This window comes from Macrosteles quadrilineatus, unplaced genomic scaffold, assembly GCF_028750875.1.
Source record: "Macrosteles quadrilineatus isolate MER2022 unplaced genomic scaffold, UCM_ALF_1.0 Scaffold_2__2_contigs__length_208266976, whole genome shotgun sequence".
In the NCBI taxonomy this organism is placed as follows: domain Eukaryota; kingdom Metazoa; phylum Arthropoda; class Insecta; order Hemiptera; family Cicadellidae; genus Macrosteles; species Macrosteles quadrilineatus.
This window is the reverse complement of record NW_026542595.1, coordinates 138944933-138968158: the sequence shown is the minus strand read 5'-3', so window position 1 is coordinate 138968158 and position 23226 is coordinate 138944933. Positions and strand designations below refer to the sequence as shown.

The 23226-nt window shown below is 38.2% G+C and overlaps 2 protein-coding genes across 2 annotated transcripts; one reads left to right on the top strand and one right to left on the bottom strand.

Moving 5' to 3' along the window:
• Window positions 1-2371: 2371 nt before the first annotated feature.
• Window positions 2372-12960, top strand: LOC128987804 (acid phosphatase type 7-like). Its single transcript, XM_054408833.1, has 5 exons — window positions 2372-2543; window positions 3118-3260; window positions 7409-7580; window positions 10593-10730; window positions 12207-12960. Exons 1-5 carry the CDS (start codon window positions 2397-2399, stop codon window positions 12279-12281), a joined length of 675 nt encoding a protein of 224 aa, XP_054264808.1. The 5' UTR covers window positions 2372-2396; the 3' UTR covers window positions 12282-12960.
• A 304-nt stretch (window positions 12961-13264) lies between these two features.
• On the bottom strand, window positions 13265-14401 carry LOC128984958 (uncharacterized protein K02A2.6-like). The gene has a single exon (XM_054404329.1). It carries the CDS (start codon window positions 14399-14401, stop codon window positions 13265-13267), a length of 1137 nt encoding a protein of 378 aa, XP_054260304.1.
• Between the last annotated feature and the right edge of the window lie 8825 nt (window positions 14402-23226).

The window sequence follows — 23226 nt, the reverse complement described above, 5'->3', positions numbered from 1 at the left end:
CGTTTAGCACAAGAGATTTGAAGGGGTTTTGTCAGTACAGCAGTCTTACCTGAATGGGGAATAATCCACCCTGGTACTTAAGAAGCACTGCATGACATCTAAGTGCCACAACGTGCAATGATTTAAGTCAGTGTCACGACGTCCAAAATGTAATTTTTGAGCCGTTTCTCAATGTCCAATTAAAAATATTTGACTGTTGCATGACGTCCAAATCTCTTCATGTCCAAAAATACAGTAATTGCAATTAACCTAGTCTTTTACAAGCTTTGGACGTCATGGGATTGGTTGTCGTGAAACAGCCCACTGTACATTTTAAAAAAAAGTAGCAGTTGCACCATGTCCAAAGTCGCTGCCAGTTTCACGACGTCCAATAGCTCAGCGTGGCCCACGACATCCAAGAGCGCCTGCACACTACTATTTTACCGTCTTTAGTACATACAATTTGACCTAACCTAATCTAACCTTGATCCGTATGCAGGAGCTTTGGACGTGGTGCTACTGCTAAGTTTTAAAGAGTATAAAGTTTGCTGTTGCACAACGACCAATTCCATGATGTCCAAAGCTTGTAGAAAGACTTTCTTGCAGTTACTGTACTTTTGGACATGATGAGATTAGGTCAACGTGCAATGTAAAATAGTTTATATCGGACGTGGTAACACAGCTAAAATATTCTTTTTTGTACGTTATGACACTGACTAATATCATTCATTGGCTACATATTTTCAAACAGGTAGGCTTAAGGTTTGAGATGAAATCAGAGATCAACAGAAAGAGGTCTCTTCCAAAAATAAGCATAAACAAAAAGTAAATGGTAAGAAATGTTTTGTAGTTCTTTATGTTTGATAATTTAAAACCCCTAATGTCGCTGAAACTGGCATTCTTGGCTTATGGCTCATGTTGTTGCACGGTGGATGTATAATGGAGTAAAGGACAAAAGATCAGTTTTGTATTCATGATATCTTGATCGAGTATTAATCTATATGCCCTTGGACTATAATTCTCTTAGGTTTCCTGCTCAACTTGAATTGATCACTTTTCAAAAACATCCCGAATCAGCCTTAAGACAAACCCTTCAGAAAGCAGATATGTTTTGTTTGCTATCGGTAAATATTACCAATATAAAAACAGTATTGATATGTCTTTATTTTATAAACTTATGTTTTCCCGTATTTCTATAAAAAATAGGTATATTTTAAAGTAGATTGTTAGGATTAGTACTGAAAAAGTTTTTAAAATTGTACGATAAAGTATTAGTAAATCTTTTTAATAAAAGCATTAAAATAGTAACAATTATCAAAATCATCACTTGGTTGTATAATTATGTTGTTACAGTTGTATAATGAACTAGCTTACAGTTGTTTACCAGAATTTGCCCTCTCAGCCAAATAATAGGCCGATAAGCTTGACCAGGCTTCAACAGAGATTACTTAATGTTGTCTGTTTATCAAAAAAACCTCCTAAATTTTTTTTTGGAAGACCACTAGTCAAGTTATGAATTGATTTCAAAATATATGACTAGTGTCAATAAAAAATCTACATAATTAACACGTTCGCTGCAGCCCATCAAATGGCAGGCGTAGCCCCAGTGCGGCGCAGCCCGCAGCGTCGAACAAACTCAATTGCCGGGCTATTGGCTTTCATATTTCGGTATGACGAATATCAAATAACGTGTGGTGATGTCCTGTTTTATGACAAGAGTCGACGTAGTTTGCTAAACACTCACAGTAGATGCCATTATTTTACAATAAAACAAAATTAATATAGCATAAAATTACAGTTAACAAACCTAATGAGTGAGTCAAAATCCACCAGGTATAGTTTCGGAACGAGTAACGATAATTACAAATGGATTGCACCACAAAACTGCCAATGTCATACACGAAGCACGGACAAAAATACTCCGACCTACACCGGAGTGCGGCTGCACTCAAACGGAATAAGTTTGGTGGGTGCACATTACCGCCCGGGCGGCGCGGCGCAGCGTGGCAGAGCGCGGAGCTACCGCCCGGGCGGTAACCCGCAGCGAACGTGTTAAAACCATAACAAAACATTCAAATGTAATTAGTTACTGCTTTAAAAGTGTGACTCAGTAAAGAGTCTTCATCACTCTTAAGTGAAGTCTGGTTCGGTCTTCGTTAGAAAGAGCGCACTCCTTATTGGGAACTGAACATGCCTTTTCAGTACCGAATAAAAATGAGTCATAGAGTCATAGCTATGAGATGAGAATTCACTTGCTTTTAAATCTGTCATCCAGTCTTTGGCGAACAACTTATACTAACCATACAACCAAAACATAACTTATGTTGAGAAGTATTTTTTGTAAGACTACAGTTATACGCTGACATTTTTCTTTTACTTGTTACAGCAATTTCAGTCACTACTCTTCCAGATTCTCAATGCCGAACACGAAAGACAACTTGTTCTACAGCTTCAACTTAGGCCCGGCTCACTTCATAGGGTTTTCAACAGAGGTGTACTACTTCCTAGGTTACGGCATCAAACAGGTGGTTCTGCAATATGAGTGGTTGGAGAATGATTTGAAGGTATGAAAATGTACATCAAGGATAAAAAAATAAACTGTATCAGCAAACTGACACATACTTTCTCCCATTAGCTCGTACATTGACATGGTGGGGTGGAAGCTGTGTCTAGAAAATTACTCTAGTCTAGATGAATAAAGCAAGAAGACATCTTAGTACTGGCCTGAGGATGGCTTGTATTTGAGTTGAAACTAGCTGCCTTACCGCAACTCATCAGATGGTATAGATGCAGTTGTTTAACACTAATTTATAGTAAACACTAAAAATAAGTAGTCTTTCTAAAAAATCAACAGAACTATCCACCTCCTGTCCACAATATCTACACCAATTATGCAGATGTATAAGTTACCCATCAAAAAAGAATGAAATATACTGTCCACACTTGTTTATACCACAATTTAAACAGACTTTGTTGTCTGTTCTACGTTACTGTTGGTATTTATGCAATGTGAAAAATACATTTGTGACTAGAACCAGAAGACAATTAGTCAGCCTTCTACATATTTCAGAGGTGATACCAAAATGTTAAGACTGTTTTGGCCCGGTAAATCAAAATAGACCCTTTTTCAATTTTCAGGAAGCCACAAAACCAGAGAACAGAGCTAAGCATCCATGGATCATCACGTTTGCCCATCGACCCATGTACTGCTCTGATGACGACGGAGACGACTGCCTAAACTACGAATCTCTTGTTCGTTCAGGATTGCCAATCGTCAAATGGTTTGTTGCTCAAATTGTTTTTTGGGTTCATTTCCTAGTTATAAGGACTCCTCCTTATGAGTCAGTTACTAAAATGACTATCCCTAAGTGCTTTTTGTATGGGATCTACTAGTGAAAAATCTGTAACCTTTCTTTAAAGGTACTTGACACGTTTGCTTCATTGTCGATTATATTAAGTCACAGTGGACTCTTAACTATTGTGAAGAGGTCTGTGTTAGATTGATGTCCACAAGCTCAGTTTTTCATGGAAAAAGGCAGAACATTTCTCAATGTCAAAATATGAATGTTCTGTTTTGACTTTTTTAACCCTCCCAGTGTTACTTGACGAAAATTCGACAAGCAGCACACTTTGTGTAGTGTTACTTGTCGATTTTTCGACACGCAGACATCGTTTACGGCGAAGGCTCTATGACTGACTGAATCGGATTGAACTGGATCGAGTTAGGTATCGTTCTTTCCGTAATATTCTAAGCTTTCTCCAGAGGTCTGTCTCAGCGCTGTACGTTCTCTGAGCCGATCGTAATTGTAGCAGACAGCTGACGTGCGTGTATTTGTAAACAGCTAGGTTACCCTTGGACCGATGACTGATGTGTTTTATTACGTTTATCATTGTTTTAGTGTTAAAAATCAAAAGTAGTGATATACGTGTTGCATTATAAGAAGATTTAAGTGGTTTTGAAGTGCTGGTTGATGATCCTAAAGAAGTAGGTAGTAATATTGATGTAAATTATCAGCCAGATTCCTAGCTATGGTTAGGCTATGCATTCTTAGCTAAACGCTATGTACTGAAATCTGTTTTTTGCCCATAACTTATTTATTTGCAATTGCAAATCTACTTCCTTATATTATTATATATTTGTAATCCTCATAAAATTTAGAACAAAGTGGCTATTTTCAAATATTTGTAGGCCTATAATTTATACAATTTCATTGAGCGCGAACTTATTATTTTTTTTTTATTTTCGAAATTATATTTTTTTTCCTAAAAATTTTTTTTTTGAAAAAATGTTCCTTATGTTTTATATATAATATTGAAGCCCATGATTTTCCAAACAAAATGGTATATAGAACATTAGAATTAACATTGTTTTAAGCTTCTCAGATCCGTTTTAATAAAACCTTGCAAATGCGCCAAAAATAGGTGGACATTAAGGCCTAAACTATGGACACTTGGAGGGTTAAAGTCTTATGACTATTTTAAAACATGAAGAATAAAAAGCAATGGTGAAAAAATAGTTTTATTCTAGTGATTAAATTATTTTATAAAAGAACACACCTATTTGGGATTTGTTAAACCAAGCGAAATTAGGACCACATCCCGTCTTCCATTCCGCCTGGCGGGGTACGGCCCTTGAGGGAACCATTCCAGCATTCGCCTGAGTGAGGAAAGAAACCGTACAAACTTGCCTCAGAATGGTCGGCCTGATAGTCAGACCTCCCGAATGTGGCGCAGCATCATTGTTATGATGCTACCTCACTCGGTCAGATTAGTATCAATTAATGCAATACATTATAACTTCTACTACTACTTACATAAGATCATTATCCTAAGTACAATAGATACTTAATACTAGATAATTGACATACCTATCACGATACCTTTACACACTTACTACTATAACAAAAGTCTGTTATAACTCAAAATGTAGTTACGCCTTCTTTCCTTTTCCTCTTTTCTGTCTCAACTCATCTTTAATCGGCTCACAGTGTTACCTTTGACATGTTACTGTAGAATTCTTCAGTTTCTTCCTCTAAGTTTCCCAGATATTACATATCCCCATCCATTGTCTCATTCATCTCCAACATTTCATCATGTTCATCCAACATTTTTCTATATAAGATCCGTCAGCACTTTACCCTGAGCAATCCTTTGAATCCTTCTTGATTTTCTGAAGCAATGCAACATCGTGTCTTTGTTTATCTGGTGTTCTACAACCTTCCTTTTTTCCCAGTTGCCCTTATTTCATTGCTTACAATATTGATCCTCTGCAAGCTCAATAGTGACAAAAATTGAATAATTCTGCCAAGCTTTTTGCCGAGGTTTCGTCTTTCAAAACTGCTCTACTTTGTACCCTCTTGAATGGAGCAGACACTTAGCTTTTTTCTTGAGTCTGTACTATTCTTCAAAATAATTTCTACAGGAGGAAAAATTGCATCTTGTATTCATTTATTGAGTCAGTGAATGAATTAAATAAATTGTATCCATGGAAACATATTTATGTCAACATGCCAAGCCTTCCCATCTTTCCACGGTGGATATTTTGAAATTCTCAGATGGGATCATTGTGTGTGATTCTAGTGTGCCCCAAATCCCATTCAAACCTTTGCAGTAGGGATGGTCAAGTCTCGAAATTTCGGGAAATTTTAAATCTCGTTACACGAGACGAGAGTTCTTTTTGCCCGAGATTTTTATCGAGACAATAAAAAAAAATTAAAAACGCCTGCAGAAAGTCAATCCAATACCCGCAATACAGGAGCGTGTTGTAGTGTTGCATTTCCTTTGCGAAGGCGTTCTTATTTAATTAATTCTTAAAATGTAAATATTACTATATAACTATTTTAATAATATTACTTTAATAACATTTGAGAAGTTTTGTTAAGTGTAAGCATCGTGCAAGTGTGAGGAATGTTTTATTACTATAAAAAGTCAAAACAAGTAACTATTTTATAAAAATTAATATTGCTTTTATTTTATGATTTATTTTATTTTAGGATAAGTTGAACTCTATGCTAACTGCTATCACTATGTTTCCTAATGGTAGGCATTTTTAATAAGTTAGGCGTGATTAATAAAAAAATGTTATGCTGATGTTTTTTTTAATAAAAGATTGTAAATAATCTTGCCTATTATCATTATTTTTGTATTTAAACAGTCATCTAACAATATTACAAAATCAGGTAAAAATTTTGAACATGCATTTCCCGTTGTGCATGAGAAGGGAAATCCCGTCTCGATCTCGTCTCGAAATTTTATGAGAAATAAAAAATCTCGTCTCGTCTCGAACTAAAAATCCAATCTCGTCCATCCCTACTTTGCAGGGTTAAAATGAGAAAGCTATAGACTTTTAAACCACGGGAAACCCGGATTTAAGCCATGAATTTCAAATTTAAGCAAAAAAAGAAACAATTCGCTATTTCCAATTCCTGGTAAATTGATAATTGGAATGCCATTGAAGCTGTTAATACCAGTATATAAAAGAAATTCTTATTGATCACCTTTACTGTATGACTTTCAATTCAATTCCCAAAATTTCAACGGAAAACCCTGATTTTAAGTCAAGAATTTCACAGTAAAATTAAAAAAAAGGAATAGGAAGGGCCAATTCCAATTTTTTGAAATTGAGAATTGGAATTTCATTAAAAATTTTAATACTAGTGGTATCAAAACATTTTTTGTTGATTCCCTATACTGTATGACTTTCAATTCAATAATGATACCTACATTTCATATCAAATCATTTCTACCCTTTTCAGTCACAAAAACTTGTCAGATACCTTCCGATCTTGCTTTAATATTCCAAAATATGTGTAAAGTTCCACGGCCTCATAAAAATGATGAATTTACAAAAATCCTGCCAAAAGAAGAAGAATACGAGTTTCCAAAATGTATGGGTTTTAATTTTGAAGCTAGTTTTTATTAATTTAATTTAATTTTATTTTAGCTTTATTTTTATTCATTTTGTAACTTGGTCTGGAATTGGAACCACATTTCAGCTCACAGTGCCATTGGTTGTGTTGCTACTGCCTTTCCACCTTGGGGAGCAAGCTGGTCTAGTGGTTAGAGCGTGGGACTGCAGTCCCTGAGGTCCCGGGTTCAAATCCTGCCAAATCACCAATGGATTTTTATCTAAGTGATAATGCCGCAACCCCTAGGTCAAAAAACATTTTTGTTAAGTGTCTAGAAAATTTTTTTTTTTAAAAACTGCCTCTCTGTTTAATACTACATATTTATTCATGAGATTGGCTCTTAAGTGCTGTGATGCTGCCATGATTCAAGATTCTGCCTGTTACCAGCTGCTAAACTCTTTTTAACATCACAAAAATATGTAAATATGACAAAATAACTGACTAAACATGAATTCAAGGTCCATGCTTGAGTGGGGAATCTGTTTGAAGCGTAATGAAAATCACTGTGATAATTTCTACAGGTTTGGCCTTGAAGATCTGTTTGTGAAGTACGGAGTGGACCTGGAGATCTGGGCTCATGAACACTCTTATGAGCGGCTGTGGCCTGTGTATAATCACAAGGTGTACAATGGTAGCTGGGAACATCCTTACACTAATCCTGGGGCTCCTGTGCACATAATCACCGGCTCTGCTGTAAGTATATCTGCAGTAAAAAAGTAAATAATTACAGTAACTATCAGCCACCCTCTGCCTCTAGTAAATTCTGACATATAATACTTTTGCCAACTACGCAAGAAAGATGAGTACCGCTTGTTTTAATATGTCAGTGACCCCTGTGAATATCCTTCTTTGAAATTTGCGTGATGCTCTGCTATTATTGGGGCTTACCGTTTATTTTTGATAATGGTTCTGGTTAAATTACCAGTTGGTAACAAAGCTATAATTTAGGGATGAACGAGATTGGATTTGTAGTTCGAGACGAGACGAGACGAGATTTTTTATTTCTCATAAGATTTTGAGACGAGATCGAGACGGGATTTCCCTTCTCATACACAAAGGGAAATGCACGTTCAAAATTTTTACCTGATTTTGTAACATTGTTAGATGACTGTTTAAATACAAAAATAATGATAATAGGCAAGAATATTTACAATCTTTTAATAAAAAACATCAGCATAACATATTTTTATTAATCACCCCTAACTTATTAAAAATGACTACGATTAGGAAATATAGTGATATCAGTTAGGATAGAGTTCAACTTATCCTAAAACAAAATAATTCATAAAATAAAAGCAATATTAATTTTTATGAAATAGTTACTTGTTTTGACTTTTTATAGTAATAAAACATTCCTCACACTGCTTACACTTAACCAAAACTTCTCAAATGTTATTAAGTAATATTATTACATGGTGTCTACTCTCCGGGAAATTCGGGAAAACCGGGAAAACTCCGGGAATTGTATCTTACCTTGAAATGTCCTGGAAAACTCCAGGAATCCACCCAAACCTCCGGGAATCCACAGCCCGGTCATCGGAATCGTCGGCTAACCAAACACTGCCGCTTTTGTTGCCGAAATCGCGGGAGACAATTATCGGTGTCGCCGAAACGGCAAGATATCCTCACGGGTATTGGCACGATCGCGGGAGACGATTAGCGGTGTCGCCGAAACCGCAGGATATGCTCACGGGTATTGCCGCGATCGTGGGAGACGATTATCGGTGTTGCCGAAACCGCGAGATATGGTCACGGGTATTGGCATGATCGCGGGAGACGATTATCGGTGTCGCCGATACCGCAAGATAGTCTCACGGGTATTGCCGCGATCGTGGGAGACGATTTTCGGTGTTGCCGAAACCGCGAGATATGGTCACGGGTATTGGCACGATCGCGGGAGACGATAATCGGTGTCGCCGAAACCGCAAGATATTCTCACGGGTATTGCCGCGATCGTGGGAGACGATTATCGGTGTCGCCGAAACCGCGAGATATGGTCACGGGTATTGGCACGATCGTGGGAGACGATTATCGGTGTTGCCGAAACCGCGAGATATGGTCACGGGTATTGGCACGATCGCGGGAGACGATTATCGGTGTCGCCGAAACCGCAGGATATGCTCACGGGTATTGCCGCGATCGCGGGAGACGATTATCGGTGTTGCCGAAACCGCAGGATATGCTCACGGGTATTGCCGCGATCGTGGGAGACGATTATCGGTGTCGCCGAAACCGCAGGATATGCTCACGGGTATTGCCGCGATCGTGGGAGACGATTATCGGTGTTGCCGAAACCACAGGATATGCTCACGGGTATTGCCACGATCGCGGGGGACGATTATCGGTGTTGCCGAAACCGCGAGATATGGTCACGGGTATTGGCACGATCGTGGGAGACGATTATCGGTGTTGCCGAAACCGCGAGATATGGTCACGGGTATTGGCACGATCGCGGGAGACGATTATCGGTGTCGCCGAAACCACAGGATATGCTCACGGGTATTGCCACGATCGCGGGAGACGATTATCGGTGTCGCTGAAATCATAAAATATGCAAACCTATTTTGCCGCGATCGATTGCCTGTGTTGACGAGACTGCAAGATATGCTCACCGGTATTCCCACGATCGCAGGAGATGATAGCTGGTGTCGCCTTACCTACTAGTTATACTGTTTTATTATGTTGTATAAAATATTTTCTTTGGAAAAGTTTTGTTTTAAATTAAAATAATCATAATAGTAATAATAAATTATTATTAGCGGGTTGCGATTAGTTGAACGGGTTCCGATAGTAGCTCTTAAAATTCAGGAATTTGTCTTGAATTCTCCTGGAAAACTCCTTGAATTTTTCAAACCAGGTTTAGTAGACACCATGTATTAAAATAATTAAAGTAATATTTACATTTAAAGAATTAATTAAATAAGAACGCCTTCGCAAAGGCAACGCAACTACAACACGCTCCTGTATTGCGGGTATTGAATTGACTTTCTGCAGGCTTTTTTATTTTTTATTCTTGTCTCAATAAAAATCTCGGCCAAAAAGAAATCTCGTCTCGTGTAACAAGATTTAAAATTTCCCGAAAATTTCCCGAAATTTCGAGACTTGACCATCACTACTATAATTTCATTCAACACTCATCCTCCACTCTTTATCACCATAAAATACACATCCTGGTATGTCAGCGCCATAGAAAACAAATTAAATCTAATATGCCCTTATTGGTAACAAATTAGTTTTCCCAATTGGCAGTACCTAGAATCACCTTTATTTACCTGAGTGAGCCAAACAAAAAAACCATAACAATATGTATTGTTATCTCTGCGTTGAATTATTTTTTAAGAGGTAGGGGACCTCTTTGTATTTGCCCAGGCATATGCATACAACCTGTCCAGCAAAGCAAGGGGTGAGCCGTTTCAGTGGAAAAATGAACTGGTTGAGACCAGTTCATTTTTCCACTGAAACGGAATCAAATTTAAAATCAATTTAATTTAATGAGTCAAGTTTAATGGCAACGCCAGGTACAACTCATGGCATCGCTGCCATTTATTGGTAGTCTTATCACGATACCGAATGAGACACTAACTCGCTAAATATATCTGATAAAAAACAAATGTAATGAAGGTTACTAAAATTTTAACTTGATTACAAAAGTTACTATGTTTCCGTTTTCAAGTAGGCTATTGTACCCCTACGGTTTGTTTACAGGGGTGTGATGAAAAGGTAGACCCTTTTATCAAGAATCCTCGGGAGTGGTCAGCCTTCAGATCCTCGGACTATGGTTACACTCGGCTGCAGATCCACAACTCTACTCATCTCTACATGGAGCAGGTCTCCGATGATCTGGTGAGTGTTTGACTATTGAAGTAGACATCTCATTTTCATCAGTAAGAATAAAAATTAACTGAGTTGTATTGAATCACTGATAAGAGTGTCATGATGTTTATTACTAACTAGCTGTACCCGCGGGCTTTGCCCCGTTTAACTTCATAAGTGAGCTCGTTTGCATGGCTCAATCACGTCCTGGTTGAAGTTCGTTCACTACGCTCACTCACTTTTAGGTTGGAGCTCGTTCGCTGCGCTCACTTGCCTTCAGGTTAGCTCGTTCGCTACGCTAACTCGCCTCCAGGTTGAAGTTCATTCGCTGCGCTCACTCACCTTTTGGTTGCAAATTAGCTGTTGTCATAAATGTAAAAGAAATAATAGTGCTGCACCCTGTTGGTAATCGTTGTAACTTAAAATGCTATTGAACATCATAGAATAGAACAAACTTGTTTAATTGAAACAGCTGTTGTTAAGATTCATTAATTCCATTTAAATATGAGTACTCATATGGTTAACATGGGAAACTCCAGAGCCACTGGGGCGGAGCCCGAGAGTCCGATCAGAATAAAAACAACTTAGTTTGCCTATTTAATGCCTAAAGAATCAGTGTACCAAATTTCAGCCTCCTAGGTAAATGGGAAGTGGGAGAATTAGTGATGAGTGAGTGAGTGAGTGAGTGAGTCAGTCAGTGAGGGCTTTGCCTTTTATATATATAGATTTGTGTTGAATATGCCTAATTGTAACCAAGCTAAATTAAATGCCAGCTCTTTATGAACTAGCATGATGTCCAACTTAACACTTAAATACTTTTCAATGAAATGGCGACCATACAAAGTAGGTATTTAAAGCCAAGTATGAATGGAGAGTGTAGGATGAGTGGCGCGATCTTGTAGTCTTGTTGGTGACTAAGGCCGACTTATTCCTTAGACACAGCTGTTAATTAATAGCCCATACAGCTAATGGCAACTAAGGGACCTACAGTTTATAGTGGAATCCGAACCACATTTTAGCCTTGGTGTTGGTATATACGAATTGGTCTAATTTTCTGGATAGTACTGCGGATATCTAGTACTCACTCGTGCGGACGTTTATCCACACCAGGGAGTATCGCATCCACAGTGCATGCCTATAAATATTCACAAAGTAACCTCCTAGTAGCTGGATTACAGGACAACGCCACCCGTCCTAATCTAACTAATCATAAGTACCCAAAAATAAGGGAAGAAATCAAATTTGACTGTAGTGCAATTTATTAGTGGCTCAACTATGTTTTATGCATATGAAAAAGCTGCTATAGCTAGAGAAAATATATGGGAAGTCTTATTCAGTATCAAAAAGTCAATGGTCTGATTATGTGAAACATTCTAAAAAGTAAAAAGCAATACAGTATTTTTGTTTTACAATTTAAAACATTAAATAAACAACATAACACGTAAGTAAAGTTTGATTTAGTTAGTTGTTTTTACTTATTTGCTCATTCTTGATATATGATTCTAGGATGGCGCAGTGATTGACTTCGTTTGGCTAATCAAAGAAAAGCACGGCCCTTATAAACTGGACATGAAACCGTAAACCTTCATAGTCATCATATGAACCTACTCTGTAATATACTCTATCATATTATGATCACTCTAGTTTACTAGAGTATGATTACACTAAGTGTGATAAAGAATACCTGTCGATGTAATTGTTTGCATTAATCAAAGTAGACATTCAAGTTCATTAAACGTATAGATAATGGATTATTTTGTATTGGTGATAGGACTTATTTTAAAGGTCAAGAATGTATTGCCAACAATTATTATGTGAAGCTTAAGTTTAAAGAATTTCTAAACCTATAAGAAAAGATGTACATTCCGCTTGCATTTAATCTTCTAAAATATTTGAAGAGAATATTTAAATATTAAACTTAATTTGTTCCTGTTTAAGTCATTGAATTCAGTTATTATTTGTTAAATATGTAATCTTTTGTGTACCGATGCTCAAATTTGTGAGTTATCAATGGTCAATGAGATAAAAACACTCTTTCCCCAAACTGGCACAATTCTTATGAAGGGTTAAACATAAAGAAGATGCCACTGCAGTACAAACAATTGAAACAATTGAGTGAGTTAGAGTTTTTTTCTAGTCTTGTAGCCAAATTGGATAGATTAACACACCCCAAAGCAACATTATAGCCCCTGGCAACACAATTGTTATGTTTTTATGTATGTACCATATATTTTTTAACAAATAAATCTCTGTAAATTTTGGTCTTGTTTCTATCTTACCATTTTTACCATGGGTTGTTTGAACTTTAAAAAAAAAAAAAAAAAAAAAACTTAATTTATAAGGTCCAGTGCATGGTGCGAAGCACAGGACCAAGCTACTTGAGCTGGTCAAGATGGTACCTTACACCATCTTCATTATCCAGGAGCTAAGGCAAAGATTCTGCTGTAGTGTTATCGTAAGTTAAATTAAAATATAGTTTTAATAAGACAAATACTTTATTAGGTAGCTTTTACAATAAATCAAGATTCAGAATGTTTACCAACAAAAACTAAACAAATAATATTCTAACACCATATCATGTGTTCTGAAGGACTGGTCTGCAGTGCTGGTTGAGAGTGATCAGAAGGCATAGTAGTGCTAAATCTTTGCAGTGATCTTCTGTTCCTCCGCAAACAACCATCTTGCGTTTGAATTATATAGGATCGAGGTGCAGGATGTTTGTTTAATATAGTTCCTTCTTGATTCCTGTCCTTCATATGGACTTGAGCTCCATCAGGTAGAGTAGGCAATTCTGTGGCTCTATGTCTTTTGTCAAAATAAATCTGTTGACGATTAATTCTTGCTTCTTCCTTTTCCCTTAACTTTTCAGTGTCTACCAGATAAGGTCTTAGTTGATCAGGCATTATTAGAACACAAGTGCGGATCCTTCTCCCGAAAAGTAATTCCGCTGGACTTTTTCCATTTTCTAGAGGGGTTGCTCTTAACATAAGTAGCATTTTGTAGGGATCATCACTTTTTTCTAAGTGGTACTTAAACATTTTTACTTGCGCTTCAATGAAACCATTGCTTTGTGGAAATTTTGGGCTTGATGTAATCAATTTAAATCCATAATCACGACCAAGTTGTTTGAATTGACAGCAGTCAAATTGAGAACCACAGTCTGCTCTCACTGTCTCAGGTACACCATGACGTGCGAAGATGGACTTTGTATATGTCACAATAGTGCCCATTTTTAAGTCATTTAGTCTAGCAATCTCCATAAACCTGGAATAATAGTCTGAGATTAAGAGATACCAGTGACCTTTGCACTTCAGCAAATCGGCACCCACTATTTGCCAAGGTCTGTCCGGATAAGGCGTTGGTATCAGCGGCTCTGCTCTCGTAGCGCGATTTTCTGCACATATCTTGCAATTTTCTACTAGTTCTTTGATTTGTTGAGAAATACGAGGCCACCACACAGTCAATTTTGCAAAAGATCTACATTTTGTTATGCCTTGATGTCCTTCATGAATACTTCTTAGTACATTAGCTCTTAGAGAATTTGGTATTATAATACGACTTCCAAAGAGAAGTATACCATTTTGCTCACTTATGTCTTCTCTACGATACCAGTAGGGCAATACGTCCTCTGGAATCTTAGATTTTTCTGGCCAACCTTTCACAGAATACTGAGACACATGTTTTAGAGTTTCATCTTTCATAGTTTCTTGATTTATTTCTCGCAACCTTTCATCTGAAACTGATGGTAGAGTAGTGTCAATATTTTGTATATATATATGCAAGGATTTCCTCTGTAAGTTCCCATTCCTCTTCAGAGTTCTCTGTGTCTCGAGACAGTGCATCAGCCAAAATGAACTGTTTACCGGGCATGTAGGTAATGTCATATGTATATCTCATCAGTCGGAGTCGTATTCTTTGAAGCCTGGGAGTAATATTGTCCAAGTCTTTCATCTTGAATATGGAGAGCAAGGGCTTATGGTCTGTCTCAATATGAAAATGCAACCCTAAAATGAGGTGTTCAAATCGTTCACACCCCCATGCAATCGCTAGAGCTTCTTTTTCTATTTGAGCCCAATTATGTTCGGCTGATGACAAACTTCTCGAAGCATAGGCCACAGGACGTTTAGTTCCATCTTCTTGAAGCTGAAGTAGTGCAACTCCAATACCGTATGACGAGGAATCCGCTGAGAGGCAGGTTTCTTTAGACATGCTGTATAAAGCGAGACACGGTTCGGACATCAATGACAGTTTAATCTTTTCCAAAGCTTGGTCTTGATCAGGCCCCCAAACAAATTCTGTATTTCTTTGCAGTAAAGCATGTAGTGGATGAGCTATGGTCGACAAATTATGAATAAACTTCAAATCAAATCATCTTTATTCAAGCTGTAAATACATACATGAATAGAGTCACAGAAATAAGAACTAACAAGTACATTATGTTTCTTATTTTTACATCATTTTACGTATTTACATACATTGCTAAATCTATGCAATACAATCCTTTATTAATGCTGTGTATTTATGAATGTAGTTTAAACATTTTTTACTCTTTTGGTTGATTAGGCCTACATAACAAAAGGCTAAAGACAAATTTATTAAATTCGCTCATCAGTCACCAGATCTTGCAATTTGTATTTTTTTTTTCTTTATCATTGAAATCATTTATGTAAATATTTACCTACAACCAGCTCTAGTCATGCTGGTAGCAAATAAGCTTGATTATTGGATGGATTAATAGAGCTATAAAAAGAAATCTTCTATAGAATAACAAGTTTTATCTTGGAGATATTTTCTTACTAATTTCCTAAATCCCTTTGTGTGTATATTAGTTTTCAGATTTGATGGTAATTTATTAAGAAATTTACATCCGATTTGTGTTGCTTTCTTTGAGAAAAAAGTGAGGTTATGCCGGGGTATATCTATTTGATCTCTATTTCTTGTGTTATATATGTTTATATCTTTGCGAAACACATACTTATGAATGTTATTTTTGGCAGAGATAATGCATTCTAAAATACTAGTGTACCTGTTGCTCGAAATCGAGCAATTGTCAAGTACCGTTATTATACAAAAGTGTTTTTTTTTTTTTTAACTACAGTAATAACAGTCATAATTATCGATGAGTTTAAAAGACCCAAAAACTTAAAATGCTTATGTAACTAATTGAAATACTTGCGCTATTTAATAACGCTTTGGAATAATAAATATTTGAGCATTTTTTGGACCCGGCCTTTGTTGACCCGGTTTTTGTGTTTTCTACAAATGTTTCCCGACTTAAAGCTGTTACCAGTAAAAATGTCTTGCATGTATTTATTTGATATGACTTTAGGCGGGTTTACTTTACCACTGTGACAACATGATGTGTATATTCTTCATGGCTTTTTTTCTTCCAAAATAAGTTGCTTAGCATAACTGGCATAAATGATTCATCTCCCCAAGTGATTGTGTACCTGGATTCCTTACTGTGAGACCATGCCTCTCCTCTACTCTTCTCATAAGTATAAGCTTTCCTATTAATTGTCTCCTCCTCCTGTTTTCAATATTTCTCCTTTAAATTCAAGAAATATTCTGTTCTTCCAACACAACTTATTAACTGCTTGGATTTGTTTATAACCTCCTAAATATTACAAACATCAATATTTACTCCCAGAAAGCTGGTGAGTTTATTTTTATTTACAGCTGTTTTTGTTTTAAAATTTGTTTTCAATGTAATTCTTATGGGGGGAAATGCGACCTTTGAGAGCGTCTCGTGCCCTTAAGGGTAAGACATTTTAAATTCTAAAACCTTTATGCAAAACTACTGATTTATTAGAAAACATTCAGTATTTAGGCTACTGCATTTTATAAACCAAACTCGAATCTTGCTACCTTGGCCTGTTTACCTGTTTGGTACCTGGTAAAACTTATCAGATTGCATAAGTGAATTATTAGCAATACAATGATGGTTTATCTCGTGATATCGAGAATATGTAATTCTGACCGCTAAATTGAAACCCTTAAAAGGTGGGTCTGGGTCTAAAGATATTTCCAAACGAAACGTAAATCATCATTATGTCCCAACAGTTTATCATGTGTATCCCAGTCACACCAACTACATTATATTCTATTAACACGTTGGGTGCTGATGACGGGAATTCCCGCAATTGCTTAACATTGAAATAAATGCAACTTTTATGTTCAAACATGTCGACCGCACGAATAGTGTTAATATAATGATCGACATTAATTTTGCAAGAAGATTCAATATTTTAATATGAGTGTCCTTAGTTTCTTGTTTAAGCTGTCAACCTTTATAAGGAATATAGAATCATTTTTATTAGTATCCCAATTTTGCTGATTTATAGTCCACTTACTATATTCTCGTCTGTTAACAATTTTTAGAAAATTAATAAGCTGTAAAAACTAAGGTAATATAGTAAATTAATGATGTACAGTTTAACACATGAGCAATGGTTGTGTAAGCTTCTAACTTAAAGCAGTAATAAGAATTTTAGATACGTCCATTGACTTTAAATACATCAAAATATTTATCATCCTATATTGTAACATCATATATCTTATATCATATATCTTGGTTTGATGTTTCATGTCAGCTAACGCTTCACAGCGTTGATGTGTTGGCTGAATATTGCCCTCGTATTTTAGGACAAATGTTACAATGCGATTAAACTTTGGGTTTAGTGACAGAACAAAAGCAGTGGTTTATAAATGTTCTATTTTGTGTTACTAAATATAAAATACTCCCGGCGCAGCAAACCTGCAGACTAACTGAATTCCCAACTGACTTGTTGGATTTTTAAAAAATTATTTCCTCAATTGTCATATTTATTCAGGGGTGCCCACAGGGGGGTTTGATGTCGCAAAATGCGACATCAGAAATTTATTTGGGGGGGATTTTATGATTTTGGGGGGGATTCAAGCCAGTGGTTGGTTAAAAGCACATAAAAGATTAATAAGATAATTTTTACGACCTCCTTAATTTATTACTGGGGTAATTATGCAATCAAAATCCCGTTTGACATTTTATCTTGATTAATAAATCATTTTATAATTGCTATAAAATATATAGATACTTTTATGTGTACTTCCACTTTCTGACTCGTATCATGTTTGACAGTGAGAACAATTCCATGCCAACTACACCAAAGGATTATGGTTGGCTTATTAAATTGTATCCGCAATTTGAGTTTGTTTTTACCTTTCATTATGAACTCATTCTCAAACAGTCCCATTGCCTTGAGGACCTATTGATGGTTTTTTAGGTTTGTTTATTATAATATATACTTGATTCATAAAAAACCAGTATTATGATAATGATAATCATTTTGCTATTTTTACAACATGAACAACAACATGAAAGCTTGTGATAATATTTTGGCTCTCCCAAATAATTATGCCTGGGTCATTTATTCATTGGAAGAAATTGACATACAGTACTGTGACAATTTAATTAAGGTTTTTGATAGGCTATGTGTTTACGATAACTTCAAGAACTGAAACACACGATTCTGGATTAATTAAATTGTATTTGTTATTGTCTTTTCTTGAATCTAGAAAGAGCTTCAAACAAATTTTACTAGTCTTAGAATAGATATATAATTATTTTTTACGCGACACTACACTATTTTGACGAACTTCCCATGCAAGGATTTAGTCCAGAAAACAGCTGTTTGTCGCCAGCTTAATCAAATGGGGTTTCATACAGTACTACTGTACTGGAGTTTTGCCGGACACCAATCAGCTGATTATACTGTATTTGGGTGGCAATGAGTGGTTATAACAAAAACATAACCTCTCTTAGAGGTTATGACTTTTTAGTCCTTTAGTTGGTGGTAATATATAGGGATTTGAACGGATTTAGTAGTATGGCGTAAACTATCGTACGTCACTCGTCCAAAATGTGTTGGCCGGACTCGTATAAAAAAACCACTACTCGACTTTGTCTCGCACGGGATTCATGACTAATATACTAACGTAATATACTATTTTACCACACTATGATGTTTTTAACTGTTTTACATATAGGTACATTAATTGGTGGCTGAAAGTTACGTTTTGCAGGCCATGCCAGCTGTCATCGTCATTCGGGGATCGAGCAGGTTTTTACATCCCTAGGGCCGCAAAATCAGCTGCCCGCTTACTTTCTTAAAACATGAATGCATATTAAATACACAATCAGTATCCATAGCATTGCAATAGAGTTGTTTTACTGTCACCGCAGCCTAGCAACTATTTATTATAATTTTTGCTGATTCCTCAAACTATTTATCCACATGACCTTAAAGTTGTAGTTGTGTTGACTATATCAGTGTGCAGTGCATTATCATTGAGGTGAATTAGTGGTAACAGGGTATAGTGTGGTGAATAATAGCGTTCGTACCACGGAGTGAAATGGTTTTGCAGTTCTCGATCGTTTTAAGTCCTCGACATCGTATCGAACTTAAAAACTATCTCGAACCAGCAAAACCTCATTTTTGGCCCTAGGCACGAAATATACTATTAAGTTTAGGCCTAGTAATATTTTTGAGACTGAAAATTTTACACTTATTTAAAAAGGACCAAACTCAGAAGTGGATTAAAGGGCAATTTAGAAAATATCTCAAACCTTTTGACATAACTTTAAGTACTTTCTCCCCTACAATTTAATATGGTAAAAGAATTGTTTATGTAAAAACCCTGATCCCAAAAAAGTGGTTTTCGAAGTGATGTGTTTGCTGTCTGTCTCTATGTGTGTATGTATGGTACAGAGCTACAGACCACGCCTGTGGTCCGAGTCCGATTTTGTTGAAATTTGGTATTTTAGGTACCAATCCATGGTCTCTCCAGATGTTTTTTTTTCATTTTGGGTTTTTAATAGTGATATTCCATAAAGCCCTATAAAATAATGGATGAATACAATTTTCTCAGAATTGGCCCAAACGATGTAGGCCCTAATTATTAAAAATTAACATGTTATACTCTTTTACTATGACAAAAATTGTATAAACCCTCATTGCCGTAAAAATTATGGTTCAAAGGTTATCGCAAATTTTGTGATTTTCCCTTTTAAAGCCTATTAATTCATGGAAAATCGGATTAAAAAAACTACATGGCCAATTTTAAATTCAAATTGTGTGCATGTTAAAAACCCAACTCATTTAAATTAAAACTAAACTAACAAATAGTTTGCTACTAGAGTTTTAAAGCAAAATTGTCCATTTAAATTGGGTTAAAAGTTTGATTCAAACGCTAAAAATTCCCATCAATTTAAAGAAGTGTCGGGGGCACCCCTTCCCTCCCCGCATTATAAACATAACCATGGGTTAGCCCCCAGACCTTCCGGCATGGGTTAAACAACGAATTTGGGGGGGATTCTGCGACGTGAGCTTTGGGGGGGATGGGCACCCCTGTATTTATTCCATTTTAAAATATATGAGTTCTCAGGTTTGCTGCTACAAAAGATGTAATAAAGTGTGTTATAAAGATATTACCATAAACAAGCAAACTACAATAGTTTAATTATTATCCAATAAATTAAAATGGGAATTTAAAACTTTGAGTTTTTTTTATTATTATATATGCAATTGAACGGATAGCATTTTTGGCCTCTCGGGAAATCCAAACGAAAAAGTAAAGCGGTATCGGGTCTAGGTTTTATCATGAGAACTACGCGGTATAACCTACATGGGAAAACTTTAAACTTACCCTTTTACCCATAAGAATAATACAACTATTGGATTGGGGGATTTATAGTTTGTGTGTTATTCTCAATTGGGTTTTTAACAATTACTGTTGTGAGGGATTGATCCAAAATCATGTATTTAAAATATCTATTCATAATTAATAAATTAACTTTTTTTTTTTTTAGGGAGAGGAGGGAAAATGCTTTTACGCACACAGGTAGCCAGCCTGTAGTGTGAGACTCCTGAAATTATCAGACTACTCACTAAAAAACCCCCTCTACTCTGTTGGACACAGACCTGGAATTGTTTGTCACATTACTTCAAGTCAGGCCAACATGTGACCTAAGCCCTCAGGGCTCGCACCGTTTCTGGCATTTTGATTCTTTATGACCTACACCGCATCCCGGTCAAGGTCGATCTTCTTGGCGCGGAGGATACCCTGGATATAATGTGACACACAGGTCCAATTGTCCTCACCCTCCGTCATAATCGGTATGACCGTGTCCACCGACAGCAGTCCTATTAACTGTTGAGCCTCCAGGCGGGGCCTTTCCCAGCGCTGGCAGTGGAAAAATGTATGTTCCACGTCATCGAGAATGCCTGGGCAGTATATGCAGTCGGGAGACACGGCTTTGCCCATCCTGAACAGGTACGACCGGAAAAAGCCGTGTCCCGTCAGAAATTGGGTGAGGTAAAAGTCCACCTCTCCGTACCGCCGATCAACCCAAGGTTGGACTTGCTGTATCAGTCGCCTGGTCCAGAGTCCCCGTGTCTCCTGTTCCCAGCCCTCCTGCCACAGCTGGTAGGTGCGGGTGCGTTCCTCTGTTCGTGCCTCGTCCTCCCCGCGGCGCCGGTAAATTGCCTTTCTCTCCGCCGCCAAAAGTTTGACGGGGATGACTCCAGCAATCACCAGGACGGCGGGCTCGGACACTGTTCGGTAGGCAGATGCTACCCTCAGTGCTGCCTGACGCTGCACTCGGGCGAGCCGCATCCTGTATGCCTCCTTATTTAGTGCGTCTGCCCACACCTCCGCACCGTACAAGAGTACGGACTGGACCGAAGACATTAACAGCCTTCTACGACTGGACCAAGGCCCTCCGACATTGGCCATCAACCGGCTAAGAGAAGAAACCACTCTAGCGGCCTTGTCCGCTTTTCGGAAGATCTGATCCCGCCAGCTAAGCTTGCTGTCCACCAAGACCCCAAGATACTTGGCAGAACGAACAGTTTGAACCTCGACGGCTCCCACCCTCAACGGCACGATGGTGTCAATCCGTTTTTTTGTCAAAATCACGATCTCGGTTTTGCTCAGAGCAAGTGAGAGACCGTGGTCTGCCATCCATGCGTTTATGGTACGCATAACTCGGTTTAGCTTTAGCTGAGCCAGCTCAACGCTACGTGCAGATATCAAAGCTGCAACGTCGTCTGCGTACCCAACCAAGACCGTTTCCTCAGGCATTTCAGACCTCAGAAGGCTGTCATAAGCGACGTTCCAGAGGTCTGGGCCGAGTATGGAACCTTGGGCAGCACCAGAAGTGACACTCATCGTCCGCGGGCCCTCCGCAGTGTCATACGTGAGGAGGCGGAACCGGAGATAATCCTCTATGATGCGCATGAGGTATGCCGGCACGTGGAAGGTGTTCTCCAGAGCGTCCAACATATCGCACCATCAATTTCTCGAGGACTTTGCCAGCCGTATCCAACATACACAGAGGTCTGTAAGAGGATGGCAGATCTGGGTCTCCCTTGCCCTTCCCAACAAGCACAAGCCTAGCTGTCTTCCAGCACAAGGGGAAAACCCCTTCGACCAGGCAGGCGTTGTACATGCTCAAAAGGATCAAGGGGTTGGTAGTCAAAACCTTCTTGAGGACTTCACCGGGTACCCCATCAGGACCAGGAGCCTTGTTGTTCTTCAGGGATATGACGGCCGCCACCAGCTCTTCAGGGCTGAAAAGTGGGACGTCGTCCACCCTTCCGAAATCCCGCAGTGGTCGCAACGCGTGAGCCGGGAAAAGGGACTCTACTATCCTCTCCATAGTGACCCTGTCCATAACGGAAGGTGGAGAGCGGGTTCCAAGTTTCTTGGTTACAAGTTTGTAACTCAGGCCCCACGGGTTGGAATCAACATCGTCCCTTAATTTATCCCAGCAACTGCGTTTACTCCGATTGATGGCTCGACGAAAATACCTCCTAGCCGCCCTATAAGCATCCGACTTACGCCGTCTGTCTAGGGGTTCTCTAGCCCTGGTAGCAAGTCTTCTGGCTCTCAATGCTGCTCGTCGCAATTCCGCAATCTCGGCAGTCCACCAGTACACAGGACGCTTATTGCACCGGTATCTCCTGCGAGGCATAGATTCATCGCAGGCCGAGACAATCAGTTCCATCGTGGATGCAACTAACGCCTCTGCGTGAGGCACGCCAGTTGCGGGATGAATATCCGGCGTTCTTCGTAGGATGGCTCCATTGAATTTTGCCACGTCCAGTTTTTTAATGTTCCATCGAACGGGCACTTGACGAAACGCTGCCACTTGTCTCTGATGACCATCCAGGACGTCAAAAATTATGTACTGGTGGTCACTGCCCGTGTAATCCTCCAGGACTCTCCAGGATCTGATCCTTGGCAAAAGGGACTCAGATGCAAGGGTAATGTCTGGGATCGTCCCCCGCATCCCAGGGCGGCGGAAAGTTGGCGTGTTGCCCTCATTCAGTACAACGAGTCCGGCTCTGGCAGCAAAGTCCAGAATATACTTGCCCCGGGAGTTGGTGAGGGTCATTCCCCACTCGACAGCCCTAGCATTAAAATCCCCACCCACGACGACGTGTCCGGTGGTATCGCGCACGCTCTCTTCTAGGCGGTCTATCTT

Bases quoted from the DNA above. Each gene is read 5' to 3' on its own strand.
- LOC128984958 (XM_054404329.1), bottom strand. From the start codon at position 14,401: ATGAAAGATGAAACTCTAAAACATGTGTCTCAGTATTCTGTGAAAGGT.
- LOC128987804 (XM_054408833.1), top strand. From the start codon at position 2,397: ATGCCGAACACGAAAGACAACTTGTTCTACAGCTTCAACTTAGGCCCG. The intron at 2,544-3,117 runs GTATGAAAATGT...TTCAATTTTCAG, and splicing joins GGTTGGAGAATGATTTGAAG to GAAGCCACAAAACCAGAGAA. The intron at 7,581-10,592 runs GTAAGTATATCT...GTTTGTTTACAG, and splicing joins ACATAATCACCGGCTCTGCT to GGGTGTGATGAAAAGGTAGA.